This window comes from Trypanosoma cruzi, genomic scaffold (genome assembly GCF_000209065.1).
Source record: "Trypanosoma cruzi strain CL Brener 1047053517083 genomic scaffold, whole genome shotgun sequence".
NCBI classification, from domain to species: domain Eukaryota; phylum Euglenozoa; class Kinetoplastea; order Trypanosomatida; family Trypanosomatidae; genus Trypanosoma; species Trypanosoma cruzi.
The window spans coordinates 250092-275788 of record NW_001849564.1 but is presented as its reverse complement, the minus strand read 5'-3'; the positions used below and the strand labels follow the sequence as shown (position 1 = coordinate 275788).

Here is a 25697-nt window from a genome sequence, read left to right as displayed (position 1 = left end):
ACGCTCATAGGGAGCAGAGTGCCATGCCACTGAAAAGAGCACTATACATCTCATACCTCCTCGTCCGGAAACATCCCAATCGTCCACACAAACCCCGGTGTCAACCGACTCCCTGTCGGCAACTGAGGCACTCCGCGCTGCCCCACTGGCCGTGCGTGACTGCGTTGCTGAAGAGATTTGGGCTATGCTGCTTTCCTTGGTGAAGCGAGTTCACCCCGCACACCTTATATTTTACCCATCGCACTGCGGTGCCCCACGCAATGAGGCCGCTGACGAAGAAGCCACGATTGCACGATCCCTCCAGCAATGAGGCGTCCCGATCTGGCACGTGGAATTCCTTGCCGCCGTCAAGGGGTTGTACTGGAAGGAAGTCGAGGAGGAAGAAGAAGTCGCACACACCGCACGCCAGGCGCTCGTCGGTGTGGCAAGGGCTGTGTTCCTGGTGTGCCGGCAGACATCGGGCATCGAATCACGACTTCGCGCAGATACAATGCGACTCCTGCCCACTCCTCGGCATACTGGCACGCGCCCTGCAGATCACAAGCAACCCTTTGTGTTGGTGGTGCTGCTCCTCCTCTCACACTGAAGAGGCAGGACCGCCCCGACCTCCTCCGGAACCTCCACCTGGCGTGTCCACGGCACCTCTTCGTAGAACGACGAGCAGCGGATCAACGTCGCCCTGCCCAAGCTGCAGCAGCGTCTTCTCGTCCGTCCACAGTATGAAGGCACACGCCCGACGCACTAACCCCGGCACTCCAATCGTTGCAGAAGGCCTCAAATGTGGATTCTGCGACAGCTCCACGGTCTCCCCAACAAGTGCCTCACGCGCAGGTCACTACCGAAAATGTCAGGCGTATCAACGAGCAAAAGACGAACAACGCACCTCTGCAAGCTCCAATGACAGCCGTAGCCCTTCAGCCACTCCTCTGCTGCAACCACCACCAGCCGCTGAGCCACCGACAATACACGGGAGGCCCTGCCGCACACGCTGTGGGAATGCCCCCGTCCTCGACAACTGAGCATCCGACTCTTTGGGAACACCCTCTCGCACGACAGCACCGTTCAAGAGGGAAAAACTGGCCACATCGCTACGGACAGCCCGCAGGCCATTAACGAACAGTGGCTGCAAAGTATAACGAAACAAATACTTCCCTTTCCTCAGCATAGAAAAAAGTCACCTTCACACTCGCAATTGCCAACAATAAATTCATTGCGTGCTACCGCTCTGAGCTGCAATACTTCCTGGTGCCATCCACGTCCCTTGTCGACACATTGATGCGGGTGGGCGCCCATCCATTCCTCCCAATGACGGTGCATGTCTGCGACGCACCCTCATATCCAAGAGGCACGTCCCTCACCACAGCCGGGATCGACTTCGCCCTGTCCGCACGCATCGCTTTGTCAGAGGAGCAGGAGCACGTCAGGCTGGCAGCAAAGCACCCGCCGGCACAACACATCACAAACATCATCACAACCAGAAGCACCAGCAGCACTGCAGACCGTGGGGTGACGTGGACCAACTGACGCATGCTGTAGCAGAAAACATTTAATGGCTTGAGAAGAATAAGAAACACTGGCAATATCTCAAAGGAAAAAAATAATAAAATAAAAATAGAAAATCATACGTTTGCAGTCAAAGCAGACCAATAATCGATAAAGAAAGGGGTAACAGGTGCTCTCAACCACAACAAATAAAACAGTAAAAAAAAGAAGAAAAAGCCGAAGCGTGGGACGACCAGCGCACACACTCTCATTGCTCCCGTAGAGCAAAACACACACACAGAGGGAGAGAGAGAGAGGTCGCCCACTCAATGCAATAGAAACAAAACAGAAACAGTTACGGTGCTCCGCCCATGCAGCCAGGCAGGACGGCAGCGGTGCGTGTCGTGCAAAAGAGAGCACCAACGGGCCTGCATGGGTGTGCATGCATATATACAATGGGCACATTATGTGTGTGCCTCGTGGGGTGAGGTGAGGGCGAGAGTCCATGCAAGGGGACACACACACAGAGAGAGAAGGACGAGTGTGTGTGCGGGCGGTGCACGGCACTCTCACACTCACTCTCACGCGGCCACCACCGCAGCCGCAGCCGCACACGCAACAACAACAAGGAGAAGCAAAAGAGGGGAGGTGGTGTGGGAGACCGCGGTGCTGCTGTCACTGTCACCAGGCGTCGTGTTTATTTGATTAGTGGCGTTTGCACCAGTTTTGGTTTCTTGTTCTTTGCCTGGAGGATTCTCTTGATTTTGTTCCTTTTGTTGTTCTCGTTCCTCTTCTGTTTCATCATCCTCTTCTTCTCCAGTTTTTTGTTTGATTCCTGTCAGAGTTCCTCCTGCATGTGTGCGTTGGACTTCCTGCTGAATATCAGCTGAATTTACTTTCGGGGCACCTGAGACATGTGCAGCCTCTTCTCTCTCCTGAGCCCGATGTCTTTCATGATCCTCAACACCTCCTTCTTCCCCTTCTTCCATTTCTTTAGAACCATCATTGCCGTTGTGTTCTCCCGGAGAATGGTCTCCTGCAGGATTATGTGGTGTTATTTCTTCAACATTTGTTTGTTGTTCTTTTTCCTGCGTCTGTTGATGCCCTTCTCCATTTCTTGTATCCTCTTCTTGGACTGGATTTGGGTTTTCTTGCGGCTTTAGTCTACTGCCTTCATTTTGTTGGTTTACTCCCGCTTCACCAGCATCAACTGTTTCTTTTTCTGAAGTTTTTTGTGCTGCACTTTCGACTGGGTGTTGTTTTTCAGGTTTCGGTCCATCTTCGTTTACTTTTTCCAGTTTTCCACCAGCGGCTTCTGATTTTCCTCCTCCTCCTCCTCCTGGTGGTGGTGTTGTTGGTATTCCTTCTTTTCCTGATATTTGTAGTCTTCTATCCCGATCCTCATCTTCATCCTCTTCATCAGAGCTTTCTTCTTCCTCTTCTTCATCTTCTGTCAAAAGTTGTTCGTCATCCGGATCCTCATTTTTGTTTTTAATACCTGGTGCTTCTAAACCCGGGGTGTGTGATCCTCCCTGTGCAATTGGTGGTGATTCCTGTGAACCGTTACCAACAACATCACTCGCAGAAGCACCAGGCGGAGTTCCACCTGTCCCACCCTCGTCACACCTACCGCCAGGAGTACCCCACCACAGCACGCAGAGGGCACACACCAGCAGCACACGGCCAGTCATCATCGCCATCACTCCTGCCACTTGCGTGCAGCCTTCAGCACAAACTAACGCCCCGTCAACGCAGGGGGAAAGCAAAAGAAAAGAAACGGCACAGTAAAAAGCATCAGCAGCAGCAACACGCATTCGATGAGAAACATTGAACCAATGAAAGTGAGAAAACGCACAACGCGCCGCAATAATTTGAAAAAAAAAAAAAAAGCACAAAAAAGGAAAAACAGAACTAAATTAAAAAATCAGCAATGAGAAAAACAGTAAAAACACAAAAAAGAAGCTGCACCAAATGGCTCCAGTGTGCATGCAGCAGCACACAAATAGACATGCGTCCACGCAAACAGTTGTGGGCGTGCCATGCATATGAGTGTGTCTGGGATGCGTTCAACGTGACGGATACAGGGAGCAGCAATGCGGAGCACACAGCAGGGCAGCGAAAGCAAGTGAAGCAAAACACAATCATTATTTTCTATTATTTATTTACATCGGACCACAGTAGACGCGCAAAAATCCCCGCGGTTGAGTGCTGGCACGCACAGCTCGCATGCACCTCTTCAGCACAGAGTGGTGTACGCCAGCGCGGATACGGCGAGCAGCAGCGGGGCACACACCCACGCAGAGCTGCTGAGGCTGCCGTCGACTTCGCGAAGACGTGACGGTGCACGGGTGGTCGTCGTGGTGGTGGTGGTTGGCGTCTCTGTTGTCGTCGTCGTTTTTGCCTGTACATTAATTTTAGCCACATTTTTTTCCTTTGCCTTACCAAAATGTTTAGTCTCTGCATTCTCAGTGTTTTTTTTTCCTTCGCCGGCTGCTCAACCTTGAGGCCCTTCCACACAGGACGTACTTTGTGACTGTTCCGCACCGCTTCCCAAACTTGTTGATCCTGCCGTATTGGTTCCACGTGATCCTTCTAGAGTACTGGCGATTGTGTGGGAGTCATTACCATCACCAGCGGCCGTCACGCACACATAATTGCAGAAGCAGCAGCAGCACGAGAGCGCAATAAATAACACGGCGCACACCATACGAAGCCGCACCGTCACCACCGCAGTCACCGTCACCCGTAGTGAAGTCGCTGGTGTCAGTCAGCTGAGCGATGGTACAGAAGAAAAAGAATGAAACGAGAGGGAGAGGAACGGGGCACAGCGGATAAAGCGAGAGAGAATAGACAAAATGAGGAGAGGGCAGCAGGCCCAGCCGCACAGCTCACACACCACGAGACGGCATCCACGGAAGGAAGGCACACAACGCCAGCAGCCACCCACCATGCAGGAGGAGAAGACATCCACCACCATCTCCCCAGCTAAATCCCACAGCCAACGGGAAATTGCCAAAACCCGCGGCCACAACACAACGCACACGGAGCGAGCACCCACCACACCAGGCACACGCGCTAGTGGACCCTCAGCCATCCATGACGCGGCACCAAAATTTCCAGCCATCCCGCCATCAGTGGGACACGGAGCCCAACTCATCGCAGTCACACGCGGCGGAAAACACCCGCAGGAAAGGTGACGCGGGCTGCGCACTCCCTCCTCCCTCCTTCCTTCTCTTCATGGCCACGGAGGAAGCAGCAGCCACCCGCAACTGCCAGCATGCACTGCAAAAGAAGCAATCAAATCCACCGCAATGTGCATCTTGTGTGTGTGGTTGTGTGTGCCTGCAGAAACACAAAGCAAAGAAGTAGAAAAAAGGAAGCGGAGTATGTGGAGAGAAACACAAAATGTACAGCAGAGACGCGTGGCGGAAACAACAAGAAGAAGACCGCTCAAACTCATGACTGCACTGCAGCCCAAGCAGTGGCAATTCACACAACATTTACCCAAAACAAAAAAAACTTTCCCCTTCATTTTACAAACCCCATCACACAAAATAATTATAAATGAAAAAGAAATCGTCCATTACTGTTCCACACAAATTTAAAAAAGCAGCCGGCTGCCGTGTGGCCACACCAAACTGTCTGTATATTTTTTGTCCGAAAATAAAAATAAAAGATATTTAAATGTCTTTCAACCGTCCGACCCTCCGTGTGTCCGCACATCGTTTATATTTCATGCGGCCATCCGCGTGTTGCTGCTCCCCTCAGCCCTCTCATCTGCGCGTGAGTGCGGCCCGCAGAGCACAGTCACTCGTGTGTGTGGGGACTGAGAGAAGCACGCAGACACGACGGCGGTCGCGTCACTCCATCGGGAGAGTGAGCGCAGCAAAAAAAAAAAGAAATCTTAAAAACACGGCGGCAGGGTGTGGCTGTGTGTGTGGCGCTGCGGGTGTCTGCCCGCCCTGACCGCAAAAACAAAACAGGAGGGAAAGAAATGTGTGCTCCGCCCCACAGGCCCTCGTCGCACGCCCACACGTCACGGCTCCCTCAGCGTGCCGTTCGTCGCGGCCCCGCCTCATGCGTGCAGCAGGCGAGGCGCACAGGGCCGTCGTCATGAGCGTGTCGGTGGGTGTGCGAGTGGAGCAGTTGGGCGGAAACACACGGCACCCCTCACGGGAGGAGTGCAGCAACAAACAATTAAAGAGGGAAGAGTAGAAAAGAAAAAACGTCCACAGTGATTGCCCCAAAAGCAAAAAAAAGGGATGTGGGACGTTGGAAAAACAAACAAACAAAAAATGAAAAAGGAATTTTGAAACAAACCGAAAAAAAATTAAATTCACAAGTAAAACAAAAAGGCCGAAGCGTGGGACGACCAGCGCACACACTCTCATTGCTCCCGTAAAGCAAAACACACACACAGAGGGAGAGAGAGAGAGAAGGACGAGTGTGTGTGCGGGCGGTGCACGGCTCTCTCTCCCTCACTCTCACGCGGCCACCACCGCAGCAGCAGCCGTACACGCAACAAGAAGAAGAGGCAAGAGAGGGGAGGTGGCGTGGGCGACCGCGGTGATGCCGTCGCTGTCTTCCTTAATTGCGGTTGCATTTGTACCATTAGCAGTTTTATCTTTCGCGGATTCCTCACCATTTCCTGCAGAATGTTCACGCTGTTGGTGTTGCTGCTTTTCATGCTGTTCGTTTTCTTGTCGTTCCGGTTCTTCTTCTTTTATAAGCTCTTGTTTTTCTCCAGAATGGTGTTCGACTGAATTATCCTGATCATGTGTTGCTGTTTTTACTTCCTCTTCTCCGACTCCTGTATATCGCAGCGCTTCTGCTGCTGCCTCTGGTGTCTTTGCAGCTGCTGCTTTTGCGTCCGCTTCCGTTGTTGCTGCTGCTTTTGCTTCGGCTGTTTCTGCTGCTGCTTTTGCTTTTGCTGCCTTTTCTGCTGCTTCTTTTGCTACTTCTGCTGCTGATTTTGCTATTAGTGTTGCCGCATCTGCCTGTGCTGCTGCTTCTTCTGCTTCTGCTGCTGCCTCTGCCACTGCCTTTGCTGCCTCTGCTGCTGCCTTTGCTTTTGTTGCTGCTGCCTTTGCTGCTTCTGCCGCTTCTGCTGCCGTTGCTGCTGCCTCTGCTGCTGCCTTTGCTTTTGTTGCTGCTGCTTTTGCTTTTGTTGCTGCTTCTGATGCTGCCTTTGCTTTTGTTGCTGCTTCTGATGCTGCCTTTGCTTTTGTTTCTGCTGCTTTTGCTTCTTCTGCTGCTGCTTTTGCTTTTGTTGCTGCTTCTGATACTGTCGTTGCTTTTGTTGCTTCTGATTCAGCTGCTGCTGCTGCTGCTGATTCAGTTGCTTCTGCTGCTGCCTTTGCTGCTTCTGCTGCTGTCTCTGCTGCTGCCTTTGCTGCTTCTGCTGCTGCCTTTGCTTCTTTTGCTGCTGTTTCTGCTGCTGCCTCTGCGTCAGCTGCTGCTTCTGCTGCTCCTTGTTCTTGTCTTAACTGCAATCTCGCAACTGGAATAAATAATTCCTTCAGAATGTTGTCCTCCCCACCAGAAACAACAACATCTCCATCGGCCGCACCGCACCACAGCACGCAGAGGGCACACACCAGCAGCACACGGCCAGTCATCATCGCCATCACTCCTGCCACTTGCGTGCAGCCTTCAGCACAAACTAACGCCCCGTCAACGCAGGGGGAAAGCAAAAGAAAAGAAACGGCACAGTAAAAAGCATCAGCAGCAGCAACACGCATTCGATGAGAAACATTGAACCAATGAAAGTGAGAAAACGCACAACGCGCCGCAATAATTTGAAAAAAAAAAAAAAAGCACAAAAAAGGAAAAACAGAACTAAATTAAAAAATCAGCAATGAGAAAAACAGTAAAAACACAAAAAAGAAGCTGCACCAAATGGCTCCAGTGTGCATGCAGCAGCACACAAATAGACATGCGTCCACGCAAACAGTTGTGGGCGTGCCATGCATATGAGTGTGTCTGGGATGCGTTCAACGTGACGGATACAGGGAGCCACAACGCGGAGCACACAGCACGGCAGCGAAAGCAAGTGAAGCAAAACACAATCATTATTTTCTATTATTTATTTACATCGGACCACAGTAGACGCGCAAAAATCCCCGCGGTTGAGTGCTGGCACGCACAGCTCGCATGCACCTCTTCAGCACAGAGTGGTGTACGCCAGCGCGGATACGGCGAGCAGCAGCGGGGCACACACCCACGCAGAGCTGCTGAGGCTGCCGTCGACTTCGCGAAGACGTGACGGTGCACGGGTGGTCGTCGTGGTTGGCGCCTCTGTAGTTGTTGTATTTACATTAGACATTTTGATCTTCTGATTTTTGTATCTCTGCTTTATGATTCTCATCACCTTGTGTGTTTTCCTGCGCCTTTTATTTTGTGCATCTGACATACCGGTCGCAACTTGTGTGTGTGGAGACTGAGTTGCCAAACCTGGTGGCTCTGGATTATCGTTAGCCGAACTCAGTGACTCTGGCGGAACTGGTGTGTGTCCAGTGATGGCCGTGCCGGCTTCCGTTGGCAAAGAAGGTCCTTGTCTTCTTACACCTTCCTCACTGTCTCTCCCACTCTCTCTCTGTGGCCCACCGGTCTCCCCACCCTCTGGCTGTAATGCACCAAGAGCACTTTTTTGTAGGATCTGGTTTCCTTACCTTAGGGCTGGGAGGACTGCTGTTATCATTATTACCGTCTCCTGTCGCCCTCACGCACACGGAGCGAGCAGCAGCAGCACAAGAGCGCAACGACCAACACGGCGCCGCACCGTCACCATCGCAGTCACCGTCACCCGTAGTGAAGTCGCTGGTGTCAGTCAGCTGAGCGATGGTACAGAAGAAAAAGAATGAAACGAGAGGGAGAGGGACGGAGCACAGCGGATAAAGCGAGAGAGAATAGACAAAATGAGGAGAGGGCAGCAGGCCCAGCCGCACAGCTCACACACCACGAGACGGCATCCACGCAAGGAAGGCACACAACGCCAGCAGCCACCCACCATGCAGGAGGAGAAGACATCCACCACCATTTCCCCAGCTAAATCCCACAGCCAACGGGAAATTGCCAAAACCCGCGGCCACAACACAACGCACACGGAGCGAGCACCCACCACACCAGGCACACGCGCTAGTGGACCCTCAGCCATCCATGACGCGGCACCAAAATTTCCAGCCATCCCGCCATCAATGAAACACGGAGCCCAACTCAATGCAGTCACACGCGGCGGAAAACACCCGCAGGAAAGGTGACGCGGGCTGCGCACTCCCTCCTCCCTCCTTCCTTCTCTTCATGGCCACGGAGGAAGCAGCAGCCACCCGCAACTGCCAGCATGCACTGCAAAAGAAGCAATCAAATCCACCGCAATGTGCATCTTGTGTGTGTGGTTGTGTGTGCCTGCAGAAACACAAAGCAAAGAAGTAGAAAAAAGGAAGCGGAGTATGTGGAGAGAAGCACAAAATGTACAGCAGAGACGCGTGGCGGAAACAACAAGAAGAAGACCGCTCAAACTCATGACTGCACTGCAGCCCAAGCAGTGGCAATTCACACAACATTTATCCAAAACAAAAAAAGACTTTCCCCTTCAACTTACACAAACCCCATCACACAAAATAATTATAAATAAAAAGAAATCGTCCATTACTGTTCCACACAAATTTAAAAGAGAAAGCCGGCTGCCGTGTGGCCACACCAAACCGTCTGTATATTTTGTCCGAAAATAAAATTAAAAGATATTTAAATGTCTTTCAGCCGTCCGACCCTCTGTGTGTCCGCACATCGTTTATATTTCATGCGGCCATCCGCGTGTTGCTGCTCCCCTCAGCCCTCTCATCTGCGCGTGAGTGCGGCCCGCAGAGCACAGTCACTCGTGTGTGTGGGGACTGAGAGAAGCACGCAGACACGACGGCGGTCGCGTCACTCCATCGGGAGAGTGAGCGCAGCAAAAAAAAAGAAATCTTAAAAACACGGCGGCAGGGTGTGGCTGTGTGTGTGGCGCTGCGGGTGTCTGCCCGCCCTGACCGCAAAAACAAAACAGGAGGGAAGAAATGTGTGCTCCGCCCACCGGCCCTCGTCGCACGCCCACACGTCACGGCTCCCTCGGCGCGCCGTTCGTCGCGGCCCCTCCTCATGCGTGCAGCAGGCGAGGCGCACAGGGCCGTCGTCATGAGCGTGTCGGTGGGTGTGCGAGTGGAGCAGTTGGGCGGAAACACACGGCACCCCTCACAGGAAGAGTGCGGAAGAAACAATTAAAGAGGGAAGAGTAGAAAAGAAAAAAAGTCCATAGTGATTGCCCCCAAAAGCAAAAAAGAGTGGATGGGGGATTAGAGGGATTTTAAAAAAAGCAAAAAAAATTAAAGCAAGAATTTTGAAGCAAACAGGGAAAAAAATTAAATAAATTACAAAAAAAAACAATAAAAGCCGAAGCGTGGGACGACCAGCGCACACACACTCTCATTGCTCCCGTAAAGCAAAACACACACACAGAGGGAGAGAGAGAGAGGTCGCCCACTCAATGCAATGGAAACAAAACAGAAACAGTTACGGTGCTCCGCCCATGCAGCCAGGCAGGACGGCAGCGGTGCGTGTCGTGCAAAAGAGAGCACCAACGGGCATGCATGGGCGTGCATGCATATATACAATGGGCACATTATTGTGTGTGCCTCGTGGGGTGAGGTGACGGTGAGGTGTTAAAACACATTATTGAGGACAATCCTAAGTGTATCATCAATTGCGCCTGGTTGTCGTGTGCCGTTGGGACTGATTTTTCTATTCATGGTCGAATATGTTTTGAGTTCTTTCAACCCCCTGTTACTCTAATATTACTGGAGGAAAATGGAGGAGGAAGCCTTCTTGTCATTATGCGGGCCGAGGTGCTCTCTGTGCGCAGCTTGTTTTTGGTTGCCTTTCCATTTCTCGGTCCACTATCGACATGTTGGTGACAATACTTTGCTGCAAGGAGCGGCGAATAAAGGCAGCTCGAAATCACGCGCCATGACGCGGGAGCCGCAACGGAAAAATGAGTTTTTGGAGTCTCGCGGGATACAGGCATTCTTTGCCTACGTGGTGTCAGCAGAAAACCCTGCAGACGGCATACCGCGTGGTCGCGTGTTTACACTTCAGGACTTGGCGAATGGAAGCGGCGGGGTCTTGTGGCAGGAGGAGTCCAAAGTTTGCCACTTCGTGAGTAATAATATATCTAGTACTAACAAAGTACATCGTGTCATGACAGTGGCAGTCCGAATATATATTCTTGGAGCAGACACTGAGGAGGTGGCGAACCCACGGCCTCTCTATTTAACTTTTCTCTTCATCCGTCATGTTTGACTTCTTTAGATCATTTCAGGATCCGGCCAGCAGCCCAGCCCAATATTGCTTTGTATAGGCGGTTGTGGGTTGTTATCTTTGCCACTGGGACGTTTGGCATGCAGCAAACTGCGGTAGGCGATTAATAGCTATTTGCCTCTATACGAGCACCTGTGAAGGGTGTTTGTTTTCTGGTTGCCGGAGCTTTTAGTGCGTGCGAGACGTCGGCGGTTGCTTGTTTATTTTCCATTATTTATTTATTTGTATTATCGTGAGGCGCTGTTTTGCTCGATGGGGCGCAGTGTTAGGAAGGAGAACTGTTTGCGCAATCTGGCGTCACGCCGTGCGGTGCGCTTATTGGGAGAACAGCGGCTCTGTTGAACAAATGTTCAATTTGACGGCAAAATACTTTTGTCGGGATGCCGGTGGTAGGAAAAGACATGCTTAGCCCAACACCTGAAAAAGAGTGGCACCATTATTTTGAGTAGAATCCGCTTTTGGTTTAGAATTTATGGCCATGAGGGTGTAATTTCCTCTTCGGCAAAAATGGAAATGAAAAGCGACGTTGTTGAACTCAACAATAGTCCTTTAATTGTGTAGCTCCTTGTTGCATTGTTTCTCGGCAGCGGGGTATCATCGTTCCATCGTGCTAACTCGGTGGCATGGCGTATCGTGTGCGTTTCACGCCCTCTCCTGGGCCGGGACCTCCTTTTACGTTTCCACTCGGCAGGGCGGACGTGCTCGAAGACGGTGGTCGGCGTGTGGGTTATGGAATTTGTTTGGAAAAAAACACGATGAACAAGCAGCAGAAACGCAATGGACCCCCATATTTGGCACTCGATTCTGGAAATTTACATTGCGTTTCATCGATTTGGAAAGTTGGTTTATGGAACTTGTCTTGGCGACACGAGCTTGGGATTCTTGCACGTGCCGCATGCTTGAGGAATGGGCGTGTGGAAAATAATTCTTTCCCGATCTTATACATCGTTACCGGAGGCATGGCGTTTTCAAGGCGCGGATCCACGTTGCCTGCCGATGCAGCCGACGAAAGGCGACACACGCATGGAGCCCGCTGGAGAAACCGCTGTTGAAGTGAGTTCGGGCCGTTTTTCACCCACCGAGTGAATTTCGATCTCTTTTCTCCTGCCCATAGATGCGGGTTTCAGCGAGAGACTTTTTTCTGTAATTGAATACCGATATGGGTGGTGAACTCTCCTTCTCCAGCGCACCCGCTATTTCCTTTGTACTATATATATATGGAGAAAGAGAGAGAGAGGGAGGCTCTGTATTTGGTTTACGAATGGGAATGCGAACTGGAAAAGAAGACACTGTGACCTTCTTTCTACGAGGTCCCCACAACCTTACAATTGCTGCATGGTTTATTCTCCCTTTCCTGAGGGGCTTCCCTCTGCCCTTCAGGGGAAAGCATCCAATCAAACATAACATGAACGAAATTATTACTCGCTTCTTTAGTTTTTCCTCACACTGTAAGCCTGAGGTTCTGGGCCGCATCCTTCATGACGTCGAGAATTTGTGTAACACCTTCCATTTCTACTGTCGTGACGCCACTGGGGAGTGACACAACAGGAAAAACTTTGCATCTATGGTGGGCTTCCCATTACTATTAAGAAGAGCAACAGCGACCACACTTCTTTAACCCCAGACAGCCGTGAACAGGCGCCACCAAATCTTTATGTCTTGCCCTTGCAGATATGGCTGACGCGCTTGTACCCCATTGAGCCTCCTCTGGTGTTTCTCCTCAGCGCGGAACAAGGCTGCAGGATAGCGAGCAACCACAAATACGTTGATGCTACCGGACGTTGTCACACGCCGGAGCTAGCAGCATGGCATCCAGTTTCATCCTCACTTTGTGATGTCGTCAAGAAGCTGTGCCAGTTGCTGTCAGCTGAAGGCTCAATCCCGCTTTGTTTTGTTGAAGAAGGCGTCAGCTCACCCTCAAAAGGCCATGCGACAGCAGTCTCACAGCGATTGCGTCATGGATTAGAAAATGGTGACGATGATAAACAGACGGATGAGCATGAGAGGTGCGTGGTGTGCTTTTATCCCAATGAAACGGTGCTCGTTCCATGTGGACATTATTGCCTATGCGATGCATGCGCAACAGATGTGACTCATTGCCCTCTGTGTCGTGGCTCGGTCAAGTTCCGTCAGCGTGTGTTTTCATGACAGTCAAGGGGTCGTCTAGTTGAAGAGAGACAAGAGCCGAGACGCCACAAAGTACTATCGGAAGTTATTCACGCAGTGAAACGATCCCAAATGGCAATGGCACACCAGTAAAAAAAAGAGAAACATGCGCAGTGATATGTTGTCTTTGTCCGCTGAAGCCTTGACAATTGCAAAGGACTTCCCTGGATTTCTCTCAGGCTCCTTTGGTGTAACTTGGATTTTATTTTCCGCATTCATTCGAGGCAAAACAACAGTGGACCGCTAAGGCATCGTTCTCATTTTGGTTTATGCCAAGCATTTGGACCGCCCCAATCGCATTGCCACCCGCAACCAGCGTCTCTGGGAGGTGGCGGGCTGGTGACGAGACGTCCCCGCCGCCCGGGCACACGCGCAGCACACGTGTCCTCCTATGAGAGGGCGGCGTTTGACACGGAGTGGGGCCGACATGATGGCACCGCGCCTCCCATGGGCCGAAGCGCGGCGGCGAAATGAAACAAGGAGGAGGGGAGACGCGGAAAAGAGGGAAGCGCGGCGGCCAGGCAGAACGGAAGAAAAAGCCCTTGCGGCGAAGGAACGCCCCGCGAGCGGGAGGAAAAAGGCCGTCACGGGCAAGTTCCCTTTTGCGGCGCGGCCATTTGTTCCACCCGGGCCACGAGGCGTCGCAAAACGCTCTTCGCTGACGGATCTCACGAGCAGCTGGAGGCATCAAGTATCCTCAAACAGCGCTCACCGAAGTCTTCGCGGAGAAGTTATAGGAATCGCCCCTGATGAGAGTGTCTTCACGAAGAACCTCCTCATTCATTGCCTAGTTTTTCCGCCCGGCTATGCCGATTCCGCGGACAACGATTCCGACGGTAGCCACAAGGGAAAAGAGCAGATTTACGTTCAATTTGGGTTGGCAAGAAAATGTCCGTCACCGCAACCTTCTCCACTGCTGCACCAATCTGCCCACAGCCGCCGATTTGGGTTTCCAGAAGATCGTCTGCTCCGACGCCGTGGGAGTGCGTGAGTGCTATCCGCTTCTCTCTCTGCCGTTGCTTTCTTTGGACGCTCTTGTGCCGCACAGCCGCCCTGCAGGTATAGGCATTGACAGACACACAAGCACATGTAAATACGCACAGACACACACACACACACACACACAAACACACGCCACGTCGTACATGCTTTGGAGCGGCGTGAACGCTGAAAACGCACGTACGCAGAAGATTCTGGCTGCGGTGGCTTTTGCGAGGAGGGAAAAAAGCCTGCAATTCATTTTTCTGACATGTTGCTGGTGTGGTGTTGGCGGCATGCAGCTGATTGGGTGGTGTGTCATTGAGGGTGCCTGGGGTACGTGCGTATCGCCTCCCGCACAGCAGCTGCACGTGCTGCCGTCTCTCTTTTGCTGCTCATCGGCCGATGTGGGATTCTTCGCCTGTGCGGGGTGATGTGCGCCAGCGGCGGAGCGGGTGCGTTGGAGGGACAAGAATTGAACGACGGGCGGCAGCGTGTCGGTGTTTCGAGGACTGTCGTGTCCTTTTGCCTCCCGCTGGTTGTTATCGTGTGTGGGCGTTGCTCGGTGTGTGCTGACGCGTGAATAACGACACACTCGCCGTGACTCCTGCTGCTGGTGGTGACCGTCGCTGTGTGTTCCCGGTGCGCTGTTCTTTCTTCTCGTTCCGTGTGTCTGTGTGCGTGAGTTGTTGTTGTGGGGAGTGACTGCGGCGGGATGATGGTGCCACTCACTGTGGATGGCGGTGCTCACTGTTGTACCTTTTTTTATTAGCCTGTTTTTATTTTTTTCACACTCTTACGTAGGAGAAAGAAAACAAGCGCTAATCGCCACTGTGAAATTCGAAGGCACCAAAAGGACCAACAACACACACACCGCCCACACACACATATTTATATGCTCTCACGTGTTGCTGCAGTGATGGTACCCCGCACACACAACCGTCGCCGCGTGACCGGATCCAGCGGAAGGAGGAGGGAAGGAAGAGAGAGTGAGCCGCAGAGGCCCAACATGTCCCGGCGTGCGTTTACTTCCGCGGTGCTGCTCCTCCTCGTCGTGACGTGCTGCAGCACTGGTGGAGCTGCAGCCACTAATAATGGGACTTCAGGTCAGGAATCTTCACCGAGGAAACATTTTTTTTGGAGAGACAAGAATGAAGGAGAAACAGTGAGTTCTTTACGTGTTCCAGTTCTTGTTGAGATGAATGGTGGCGTGTTTGCCGTTGCCGAGGCGCAGTGCACGGAAACCAGTAACAGCGGTTTTGCTGGGATTGCCTCGGAGCTCCTGGAGTGGACCGATAAAGAATCGAAAGAATTGGATACAACTAAACTGAGGACACAAGTACTGGAGGAATGTCAGTTTGAAAGAGGGAAGTTACCTTTCCTAAACGTTACTCAGAATGCCCCCAAAAACCGGACGAAAGTACGTGTGAGCCGGCCAACAACAGTTGTGAATGGGGATATTATTTACATGTTTGCTGGAACCTACAGTTTTGAAGTTACTGAAGCTGCTGGTAGCACAGCTGCAGCAGCTAAATGGGAACTTTTGGTGGCTGTGGGAAACGTCAGTAATGATGGGAGCACCGGTAAAAAAAAAATTTATTGGAAAGACGCTTCCGTTATCCCGTGGACTGAGTTTGAAAACCAACACGAATCCTTGACAGGGCTGATTGGCGGCGGTGGATCGGGTGTTCAGATGAAGGACGGTACGCTTGTGTTCCCGATGGAAGGGACGAAGAAGGATGGAAAGGCCGTTTCGCTGATCATATACTCCTCAGACAATGCGAGTGGGAATCTGTCGAAGGGGATGTCTGCCGATGGCTGCAGTGATCCCTCCGTCGTGGAGTGGAAGGGAAAACTCATGATGACGACTGCGTGTGATGATGGCCGCCGCAGGGTGTACGAGTCCGCTGACAAGGGGGATTCGTGGACGGAGGCCCTCGGGACACTCTCGCGCGTGTGGGGCAACAAACACGAGGGAAATGAGAAGGGCGTTGGGAGCGGGTTCATCACAGCGACAATTGACGGTGTTGAAGATAACAGGGACGTGATGCTTGTTACTCTGCCGGTGTATTCAAAGAATGGAGAAAAAGGGCGTACTCCATCTTTGGCTGACGGACAATACGCACATTGTTGATATTGGGTCGGTGTCCGGTGATGATGACGTTGCCGCCAGCTCCCTGCTGTACAAAAGTGGGAATAATAATAACGAGAAGTTGATTGCACTGTACGAGAAGAAGAAGGGCGATGGGGACTCATCACTCGGCATGGTCTCTGTGCGTCTGACTGCGCAGCTGAAGCGGGTGAAGGAGGTGCTGGCGACCTGGAAGAAGGTGGACGACCGTGCCTCCAAGCTGTGCCCTTCAACTGCTGCGAAGAATCCCTCAACTGGCAATGGCTGCAGCGCTGTTAAGACCACGGATGGGCTGGTTGGCTTTTTGTCCAAAAACTTCTCTGGTAACACATGGAGGGACGAGTACCTCGGGGTGAACGCCACAGTAAAGAAAGGAACGAATGGGGTGGCAACAGGGTATCCCGATGGAGTGACGTTCCAGGGAGCGTGGGCGGAGTGGCCCGTTGGCGCGCAGGGGCAGAATCAGCTGTACCACTTTGCGAACCACAACTTCACTCTTGTGGCGACGGTGTCCATCCACGGTGAGCCGAAGGGAGATACCCCCATTCCATTGATGGGTGCGACGATGAATGACAACAAGAAGACTGTGCTCCTGGGACTGTCGCACGACAAAGAGGGGAAGTGGCAGTTGCTGTGCGGTGGTAAAAAGACCAAGGAGCTCCGCAGTAATTGGGAGCCAGAGACAACACACCAAGTGGCCATTGTGCTACGGAACGGCACCCAGGGCTCCGCGTACGTCGATGGTCAGCGTGTGGGAGATGCGTCATGTGAATTGAACAACACGGATTCGAAAGGAATCTCCCACTTCTACATTGGAGGGGATGGGGGCAGCGCAGGGAGCAAGGAAGACGTGCCTGTGACCGCGACGAATGTCCTGCTGTACAACCGCCCGTTGGATGACAATGAGATCCGCGTCCTCAACGCAAGCAAAATTTCTATTCCAAAGCTGACAGATCTGAAAACAGTGGCGGCAGGAGCAACGGGTGTCGGTACCGCTCGCCACTTTGGGGCAAATGGTGATGGCAGCGCTGTTTGCGGAGGCGGACTGCTGCCGCTGCTCCTGCTGCTGGGACTGTGGGGGATTGCCGCTTCTTGAGGAGTGTGTGGTCTCGGCGTGGAGCACCTCAGCCCTTCCCCACCACCGACGTACACACTCCTGGTAGTGGATTACTCTCAGTAAAGGAAAGTTTTCATTTTTTTTTACTTTTGTGTTTTTTTTCTAATCTCCCATCCCCTCTTTTTTTGCTTTTGGGGGCAATCACTGTGGACGTTTTTCTTTTCTACTCTTCCCTCTTTAATTGTTTCTTCCGCACTCTTCCTGTGAGGGGTGCCGTGTGTTCCCGCCCAACTGCTCCACTCGCACACCACCGACACGCTCATGACGACGGCCCTGTGCGCCTCGCCTGCTGCACGCATGAGGAGGGGCCGCGACGAACGGCGCGCTGAGGGAGCCGTGACGTGTGGGCGTGCGACGAGGGCCTGTGGGGCGGAGCACACATTTCTTTCCCTCCTGTTTTGTTTTGTTTTTGCGGTCAGGGCGGGCAGACACCCGCAGCGCCACACACACAGCCACACCCTGCCGCCGTGTTTTTAGGATTTCTTTTTTGTGTGAATGGTGTGTGCTGCTACCGTGCGTGATTGTTGAGGTCTGTGCGTACCGCATGTATTGCTGTCATCCAGCTGTGCCTATTGCTCTGTTGATGTGCCTCCCTGTGCTCCTCCTCTTCTTTTCTGCTCCTCCAGCACAAACACACATAAGTACTTGCACAGTGCTCTGTAATGTTTTGGCGACGGTAGGGACGTTGGCTTGCGTCCCGTGCTGAAATGGCGACGCGGCTGCACGATGCCCGCCATGCGTGAAGGTGTTGACTGCTCTTGGGGCATTCTTCACTCCTCGTTGTTTTTGCTCTGCCGGTGCGTGCGTTGCTCGGTGTGTGCTGACGCGTGACGGACGGTGCCACGATGGCCTCCTCTGACGATGACAGTCGCTGTGCTCTCGGCACACATCCACACACTCTTCCCTGTCTCTCTGTGGGAGTGATGGCAGTACGACCGCGGTCTACGGCAGTGAATAACGGTGCAGCGGAGAACGAGGACGAGGCGCCGAGGGAGAAGAAGAAGCCGAACCCGCTGGACGAACTGCCGCCGAGCCCTTTCGTGCTGGACGCATTCAAGCGCGAGTACAACAACACGGACACCCGCACGGTTGCTGCGCCGTACTTCTTCTAGCACTACGACGCCGCCGGCTACACGACGTTCTGGTGCCGCTACAAGTACAACGAGGACAACAAGATGCAGTTCATGACGGCCAACCTGATCCGCGGGTGGTTCCAGCGCATGGAGCACGTGCGCAAGTACGCGTTTGGCGTTGCACTCATCATTGGGGAGAAGAGGCGGCACGACATTGTGGCGCTGTGGGTGTTCCGCGGCCGGGGCATGCCGGCGATTGTGGAGGACGTGGAGGACACGGAGCTGTTCGACTGGGAGGAGGTCGCTGACGTCGCGGCGCAGCGGGAGCGCATCACGGACTACCTGTGCTGGGAGGGCCCGACGATCCCGAGGCCTGTGCTGGAGGGGCGTGTGTTCAAGTGAGCGTGGCGTGCTGGTGAGGGTCTGAGAATAACGGTAATAGTAACTGTGGGAGTGTGAGGAACGGGGTATTGGCGAGGAGCACTTCTTCTTTTTTGTTTTGATTGTTGTTGAACTGCACCCACTCAATTGTTGTTGTTATGGTGATGCGCGTCTCTCGTATATGAAGGGTAATTGTTGTGGCGTGCCTTTTTCTTTTATTACTGTTTGCTTTTCTTTGTTTGTTGTGAGTCATTTATTGTTTTCTTTCCTAACCTTGTGTAAGGAATATTTAGCGGTTCTGGGGGAGCAGGTCTGATTGTGACGAATTCACTTTTTTAGGGTGGTAACTTTTCTATTGCGTTATATTGTTTCTTGTGGCCTTTCGTTGGAGAGAATTTGAGAGGAATTAGTGGCAAGTACGGGGAATGGGGTCGCCAAAGTTTATTTTCGCCGCGGCAGCTGGGGCTGCTGTTGTGGGCGCCGCAGTTTACTTTGTGGTACGGCGGGGACGAATGGATAAGGGTGGAGAGGATGATGACGCCTTCGATGGGCCTGTCGTCAGGAATGGAGAGGTGGCGGTTGCAAGCAAAGCGGATAATGGTTCAACCAAACTTCACGGCAACGCTGCCACCGCCACCACCCCTGGAAGCAATGAAAGGAAGGAGGAACCTCAGGTGCGGGTCAAGGCCGGGGATGTTTCTTCGGTGGAAAACAAGCTATTGGCGGAGGCTTTAAATGAGATTGATATGCATGATGCAGCTGATCGGACAACAAATTACGGAACCGGCACGAAGAGCTTTACCATTAATAAGACCGGTGATAAAGAAAAGGAGTTTCCACTTCTAGGTTTGTCAGTGAAGTTGACAAATGACTGGGAAATACGGGAAGATCTTTCCCCTTTTCCGAATGTGGCGATGCTGGTGGTGTTTAATAAGGATATGAACCCTGAAGATGCACAGCAGCAGCAGCACCAAGAGGCTGGGTCGGTGCCGATGATTGTGATATCCGTAGAGGATGTCCGAGGGGACAATGTTGATCTGGTTGAATTTAAGGAACGCTGTAAAGAACTTGCCATGAATCAGATGCTCATGATGACTGGTGGAGCCATTCAACCCATAATAACAAAGGACTCCGCGGTGCAAGAAGGACCATTCCGTTACGCCTTGGAGTACGCACAGTCCCTTCCACCTTTGTATGAAATCAAGGTTCTGAATTTGATGGAGGTTCGAGACAGCATTGCGTACACGTTTCAAATTATGTGTGCGCCCAATATTATGCCGAAGTTTAAGCCTACATTTATGAAAATGGCTCAGGGTATGCGGATCAAGGAGAATATTGAGACTTCCCTGGGATATGTGGAGCTGCACACGGGTGAGGTGAAAGTGGATATTGACACCACTTGGGGCTGGGAATATCCGGGCAAGAATGGTTCACTTGCCACATTCACCACGTCGTCGAATTTTAAAAAGGAAGAAATCAGCCTGTATAAACAGGACGCGGTCCCTGATTCAGCGTATAAACCACGTGATGAAAAAACTGTTAATGGTGTTGTTATTGTCTCTGCGTTTGATGGTGCACAACAGCAGAAAATGTTCACCTACAATGGTTATACATTGGTTGTAAAGCCACTGCAAAAGTCCAATTCACATCTTGCTGAAAAAGACCTCATGGCTGTTCTGAAGTCTGTTACTCTTTCATCGTTGCCTCCTAAACCAAAGAAGGGTGGCACGTTTGTGAATGCCGAGCACGGCTATAAGGTGGATATTTTGAGTGGTAGTCGTCTTGTGGCGAGCCGCATTGGCGGTGGCTCCGTCGCCTACGCCCCGCACAGCATAGGTGAAGGGACTGCCTCTGAAGAGCAGCCACCTGCCGTCACAATTCGTGTGGGTACCCCTGAAGGCGATCCTGACTGCATGGGCTCCTTGGATGAATGGATGGCTCGGATGAAGCGGGAGGCAGCAGATAGCGACATTAGGGAAATTAAGAAAACGACCATTAACGATGAGCCTTGCCTGACGTTTGTTTCGCAAAACATGGAAGAAATTGCACCAGGGCAGCGAATGGAAGTACGTGGGAAGGTTTTCATTTTTGTTCGTGACGGTAAGACGACGCTGGTACGATGGGAGATGGCGGTGGGACTTTGGAGGAAATTTGAACGGGAGATGAATGCCTTTGTAGAATCCTTAAGATTTATTTAATAAAAGGCAGAAAGGGAGGGGGTAAAAATTTCTGCCCGCTGTGTCTGTGTGTGTGTGTGTGGGAGGGGCAAGGGGGTTTCGATGATCGTTCGGTGCTGTGGTATAATGCGTGTTTCCAGTCGGCACACATAAATGTCCAAAGGGAGCGGAGAAGACAAACTGAAACACACACACACAGAGACAGAGACAGCGAGCACAATAAAATAAAATAAAAGACACACAAAAAAAGAAGAAAAAAAAAACAAAAACAGAAGACGAAATTTTTATCAGAAAACTCCAGTAAAATAAAATAAAATAAAATAAATAAATAAATTATTATTATTATTTATATAAATGAAGGGAATAGACGATAAGATGAGGCGGCGGATGTTGGCGGAGGTTTTGTCTGCTGTTCTAAAGGGGGGCGGGGAAACGGAAATATCAGCAAGAGGGAGAGCATTGAAAGTGCCGGGAAATGAGGATTGAAAATTTTTTTTTGTGTGTTTTTAAAAGGGGGGCTGTGGGGGAAGAGAGAAGGAAAAAGAAAAAGAGAAGAACAACACAATGAGCGGAGAGGGAGGAAAAATAAATAAATAAATAAATAAATAAATAATATTTTTTTTTCCCTTCCCTTTTTCTCTCTGCGTGCATGTCTTATTTGCAGGAAGGAAGACGTACGGCGTTGCAGTCGCTGTGGCTTCACCCCCCAAAGGGCTTCTCTCACCAACGACTTTTTCATATGTACCTGCACCGACGAGCCTGCCATCTCAAATACGAAGTGATAAGATGAATAAATTGAACGAAGGAGAGAAGTAATTCGGCACTTGCATCCGTGTGGATGAGAGAAATGGGAGGAGGAGAGATGGTTAGGAGGGATAAGTACACACTCTGTTTTTTTTTGTTTTTTGTTTTTTGTTTTTTGTTGTTGTTGAACATGTGAGAAGCATCCCGCATTAATAATTAATTTGTGAAAGGAACGCATGTAAACATGCAGGAATTGAGAGAGAGAGAGAGAGAGGGAAAAGAAGGGTTGAAAGGGGGGATTTAGGTCCATGGGCAGAGGTATGTTCGTAAAAAGGGGGATTTCGTAGTAGTGGTGGTGGTGGTGTTGGTGGTGGTGGTGTGGGGAAGGGGAAAACTTTTAACGCATTCTGCTGCGTAAGATATGAGACACAAGAACAACGGGAAAATAAAAGGTTGGAGGGAATATTTTCTGCATGTCCGTGTGGTTGTTGCTAAGGCCATTTTCTTCTTATATGAACACCGTCCATATGTATATATATATATAGATAGATAGATTGATACACTTTTGTTTTTCTCTTCTTCTCTTTCTTTACGTATGTTGCTTTGCCTTTCCCCCGCTTTGTGGCGGAAAAGTAATATTATCAGTGCCGAATGCACCGCGGCAAACCAGTGGTGATCGCGCTGGATAGTGAGTTTCTCAAGACACATGGTCATGTGCTTACGAGAGCCGTGGCCTTTGTCCCCTTCTCGTCCAGAAAAGGAACTTCAGGAAGTGAGCATCAAGTTGATGGCAATGTCGCGGCGACAAGTACTTCTCTCCATTCTTCCTTATCGCCGTCATTGCCGGTACCGAAGCGGCAGGCATTTCGGCGAGCAACAGTATTTGGAGTTCCCATCATTCTGAACCTCGATCCTGCCGAGGTGATGCGCCGGGCAGACGTTCTTCCTTGTGGGCACTCTCTCGCACTAGAAATGCGCACGGGGTTGGTAAGTGGAGAAAGGCTCAGGACTCTGCAGGAGCGACATGCACGATCCGACAGCAAAGCTTTTTTGAAGAGGACGGAGGAAGCGACGACGACGACGACGACGACAAAGACAACAACAACAACATTTTCAGGCAATCGTGCGTGGCATTTGGAGTTCAACTCTCTTTGTCCCTACAGCATTCCGAATATTCGACGGGCCGATCATTCGTGGTTTAAAGCAATTTACTCTGCTTCCGTGCATTCATCGGAGTTTCGCGGGGCGGCCATGTGTTTAGATCATCTGAAAGCGTATGGTAAAGGAAGACGTCAGGAAAGATCCTTATCGTTTTTGTTACGACATCACCCAACGCTCCTACAAGAAATACTGCGGGTGTCTTTTTCTTCTGCCGAGGCGTGGTGTGCATGGCTAGTGATGTGTGGGGATTTGGTAGAGAAGGAACTGCGTCAATTAGCCGAGAAATACCGTCAGATGTCGTCATCCCCCTTTACTCCATCGATATGGATGGAGTACGATCCAAGCTATAAAGGTGTGCAGTATAAAGAATGTGGGAACATGGAGGAATTTTCTTATGAGTTAAGTCGTCTCTGGTATATTCTACTACGTCACGGTGGTGAGGTTGGTACGAAGCTGTACACTTACGGTGACATGGATGCGAAAGCCATACAAAATACTCTGCGACTAAGTTGCTGCATGAAAACTCGATATTCACCTCGGGCATCGCAAAGTGCCCGGTTGCGTTCCTCACCCTCTCAACTTACTGGAGCGGATGAAGCCAGTAATAATAAAAGTGACAGCCAGGATGTATTGACCCCGCTGCAGCCTGAATCGGGTCAAATTCTCACTTCCCCGTATGAGGCCAAAGTGGTAGATGTCACACGGCACACACTTTTTGCCGCGTCCGGGTTTCGCACATCGCCAAGAGTCATTCCACCGTTGGGTGATGCTTTAGAAAAGGCTGCAATTGTCGATGAGGCCGCCGTGCGTTTACGCTCGCAAAGTGATCCACACAATCCTGTATGGGACGCGAAGGCTCTTGCGTGTATCACCGTTGCCTGTGGAATTTGTCTGGGGTGACGTGGCTTTTCTCTTGTTGACGATGTTTTGCGTTGTTTTTCTCTCTGATTGTGCGTTTTGGTGTATTTCATTTAAAAAGGAGAAGCAACTGGAAAAAATCAAAAAAGAAATAATAATAATAATAATAATACGTTATGGGGAAAAGACTGAGAGATAAGAGAGTTACATAGATGACATAACTTTGCATGTTTGCTCATGATATGAATGTGTACAGTTTCTCTTTTGTTTTTGCCTTTTTTTCCCCCTCCTCCCTCTCTGTTTCTCTCTCCCTCTAGGTGTTTTTGGTGTTGTGATATGTACAGTGAGCACTGCGTTCAGTGCCTGCAGTTACTTTTAGCGGAGGGTTCAGCATTGCTGAATAAAGAAGGGTTCTCACCAATCATCACGAATTTCTCAGCCACAGACGTTCCATGCGGAATTTAAGGGGAGCGGCGACAAACCGCGACGATGTCGTCACGTAAGTGCATGCATGCATTAGTTGGCGTCTCAAAGACCCAACAGATGCCAAGCCAGGCAAATTTGGAGAAAAGGGAAGGGACATCTCCGTGTGTGTTTGGGGAAACATTCGCATCTACGAAAGGTTTAAACCAAAGCCAACTGGAAAAAATTAATAATAATAATAATAATAATAAAAGAAAAGGCAAAAAGAATATGCATATAGGATACCCGTGCATACATTGATAGATTGGGATGAAGTGTTTGTGGCATTTCCAAAAACACACACACACACAAACACAAGCTTTTCCCACACAAAGCGCAACGCCATCGCAGGCCAACGCATCATCTTTCTTATCCGTATATCAGATGCTGTCTCTTTATAAGCCCGAATCAGAAGTCAGAAGCAAAAAAAAATTTGCAGCATCCACCTCCCCACGGTGCAGCACGCGGGTAAGACGTGAACCCCCCACACTTTGGCCATACCCGGCCCTCGGCATCTATTAACCTTACGGTTTCGCCGAAAGTAATTCAACCGAAAATAATAATGATAATAATAAGCTCGCCCCCCCAAAATGCAAGCTATAGAAGGACTGTGACCTCACCAAGGTCTTCACCGTTGTTCTCATTATTTATGCATTCTGCCTTTGGTGCCCCCATTCCGCTCACTTTTTCTTCCACTAAAGGGAAAAGAGCAAATTCAATACCTGAGTCAGATCGAAAAAAAAAAAAGAAAAAGAAACCCTGAATTCACACCGAGGATTCGGCATGGGCGATCTTCCTGGAGATGTTTGGTGCGACTAAGCTTTTAATATTCACAGACATGGCCACTTTTTCTTAGGAATCAACACATCAAAAAATGGAGGAAAAAGGTGGACGAGTAGGGGATCGAACCCTAGGCCTTCCGTATGCGAAACGGACGCTCTACCACTGAGCTACACGCCCAACAAACACCACATCCTCCATTTCATACCGAGAAAAAACAATATAAAAAAAAAACAACGCTGACGGGGGTCGAACCCGCAACCTTCGGATCCGGAATCCGACGCGCTTCCATTGCGCCACAACGTCCGCGCGGAGGCAGGTCGATCAAAGAAAAGACAAGAAATAACTGCAAAATTAAAAACGTTTTGAACAATTTTTTTTTGCGCACCCAAAAACTTCAAAGAAACCGTGTGGCCGCGATAGCTCAGTTGGGAGAGCGTCAGACTGAAGATCTGAAGGTCCCTGGTTCGATCCCGGGTCGCGGCATAAGTTTTTCCCAAACTTTTTTATTTTTTCATGGACGAGAATTGAAAAAAAAGGAAACAAAAAAAACATAACAGACGAACGCCAGCAGCACCGATCCTGGGCGATGTTGCCGTTGTTTTTCCGCGTGTTTCTGCCACGGCGTCCTCTGGGAAAAGCGACAAAGACAAAGAGGAAGCCGCAAGCGCCAACAACACACCGCAAGAAGCAAGCATTTTTCGGTAACCTCGCGGATGTGGGGATTTATGCCCTGCAACGGGCTCTGGAAACGGCAATCTCTTGCGAAACCGTGGGGCGTTAGTTCATCCAGGACTGCAAAAAAGCCCAGCAGCCACGCTGGCCGCGACCGCGAA

General features: G+C 50.8%; 5 protein-coding genes, 3 non-coding genes and 4 pseudogenes across 8 annotated transcripts, besides 28 other annotated features; 5 read left to right on the top strand and 7 right to left on the bottom strand.

Annotated features, from left to right (window-relative positions):
* Positions 1–968: part of a mobile genetic element that runs on past the window's edge.
* Positions 1–2019: part of a sequence feature (areas not merged during assembly with more than two copies in the genome that could not be assigned to a particular haplotype) that runs on past the window's edge.
* Positions 1218–1529, bottom strand: Tc00.1047053508873.470 (uncharacterized protein; the record flags this gene model as incomplete). Its single annotated transcript, XM_816626.1, has 1 exon — positions 1218–1529. The coding sequence occupies one exon, from the start codon at positions 1527–1529 to the stop codon at positions 1218–1220; it is 312 nt and encodes a 103-aa protein (XP_821719.1).
* Positions 1592–1614: a sequence feature (AT_rich).
* Positions 2020–2918: a sequence feature (heterozygous, non-Esmeraldo-like haplotype).
* Positions 2064–3182, bottom strand: Tc00.1047053508873.460 (mucin-associated surface protein (MASP), putative; the record flags this gene model as incomplete). Its single annotated transcript, XM_816625.1, has 1 exon — positions 2064–3182. One exon carries the CDS (start codon positions 3180–3182, stop codon positions 2064–2066), a length of 1119 nt encoding a protein of 372 aa, XP_821718.1.
* Positions 2239–2300: a sequence feature (GA-rich).
* Positions 2881–2934: a sequence feature (GA-rich).
* Positions 2919–3122: a sequence feature (haploid, non-Esmeraldo-like haplotype).
* Positions 3123–17961: a sequence feature (areas not merged during assembly with more than two copies in the genome that could not be assigned to a particular haplotype).
* Positions 3357–3443: a sequence feature (T-rich).
* Positions 3719–4189, bottom strand: Tc00.1047053508873.454 (annotated as a pseudogene).
* Tc00.1047053508873.450 (mucin-associated surface protein (MASP), putative) lies at positions 5967–7109 on the bottom strand (the record flags this gene model as incomplete). The annotated part of the gene is made up of 1 exon (XM_816624.1): positions 5967–7109. One exon carries the CDS (start codon positions 7107–7109, stop codon positions 5967–5969), a length of 1143 nt encoding a protein of 380 aa, XP_821717.1.
* Positions 6307–6451: a microsatellite.
* Positions 6483–6661: a microsatellite.
* Positions 6713–6890: a microsatellite.
* Positions 6903–6951: a microsatellite.
* Positions 7284–7370: a sequence feature (T-rich).
* Tc00.1047053508873.439 lies at positions 7646–8272 on the bottom strand (annotated as a pseudogene).
* Positions 9872–9908: a sequence feature (AT_rich).
* Positions 10170–10873: a mobile genetic element.
* Positions 10628–10853: a mobile genetic element.
* Positions 14071–14132: a microsatellite.
* On the top strand, positions 14871–17204 carry Tc00.1047053508873.430 (annotated as a pseudogene).
* Positions 17962–25697: part of a sequence feature (heterozygous, non-Esmeraldo-like haplotype) that runs on past the window's edge.
* Tc00.1047053508873.425 lies at positions 18230–18700 on the top strand (annotated as a pseudogene).
* On the top strand, positions 19105–20877 carry Tc00.1047053508873.420 (hypothetical protein, conserved; the record flags this gene model as incomplete). Its single annotated transcript, XM_816623.1, has 1 exon — positions 19105–20877. One exon carries the CDS (start codon positions 19105–19107, stop codon positions 20875–20877), a length of 1773 nt encoding a protein of 590 aa, XP_821716.1.
* Positions 21046–21137: a sequence feature (T-rich).
* Positions 21158–21181: a microsatellite.
* Positions 21182–21212: a sequence feature (AT_rich).
* Positions 21440–21469: a microsatellite.
* Positions 21748–21786: a sequence feature (A-rich).
* Positions 21944–21979: a microsatellite.
* On the top strand, positions 22252–23661 carry Tc00.1047053508873.410 (hypothetical protein, conserved; the record flags this gene model as incomplete). Its single annotated transcript, XM_816622.1, has 1 exon — positions 22252–23661. The coding sequence occupies one exon, from the start codon at positions 22252–22254 to the stop codon at positions 23659–23661; it is 1410 nt and encodes a 469-aa protein (XP_821715.1).
* Positions 22670–22709: a microsatellite.
* Positions 23770–23791: a microsatellite.
* Positions 24270–24293: a microsatellite.
* Tc00.1047053508873.408 lies at positions 24967–25041 on the bottom strand. Its single transcript has one exon. It is a non-coding gene; the product is annotated as a tRNA-Ala (tRNA).
* Tc00.1047053508873.405 lies at positions 25096–25167 on the bottom strand. The gene has a single exon. It is a non-coding gene; the product is annotated as a tRNA-Arg (tRNA).
* Tc00.1047053508873.402 lies at positions 25275–25347 on the top strand. The gene has a single exon. It is a non-coding gene; the product is annotated as a tRNA-Phe (tRNA).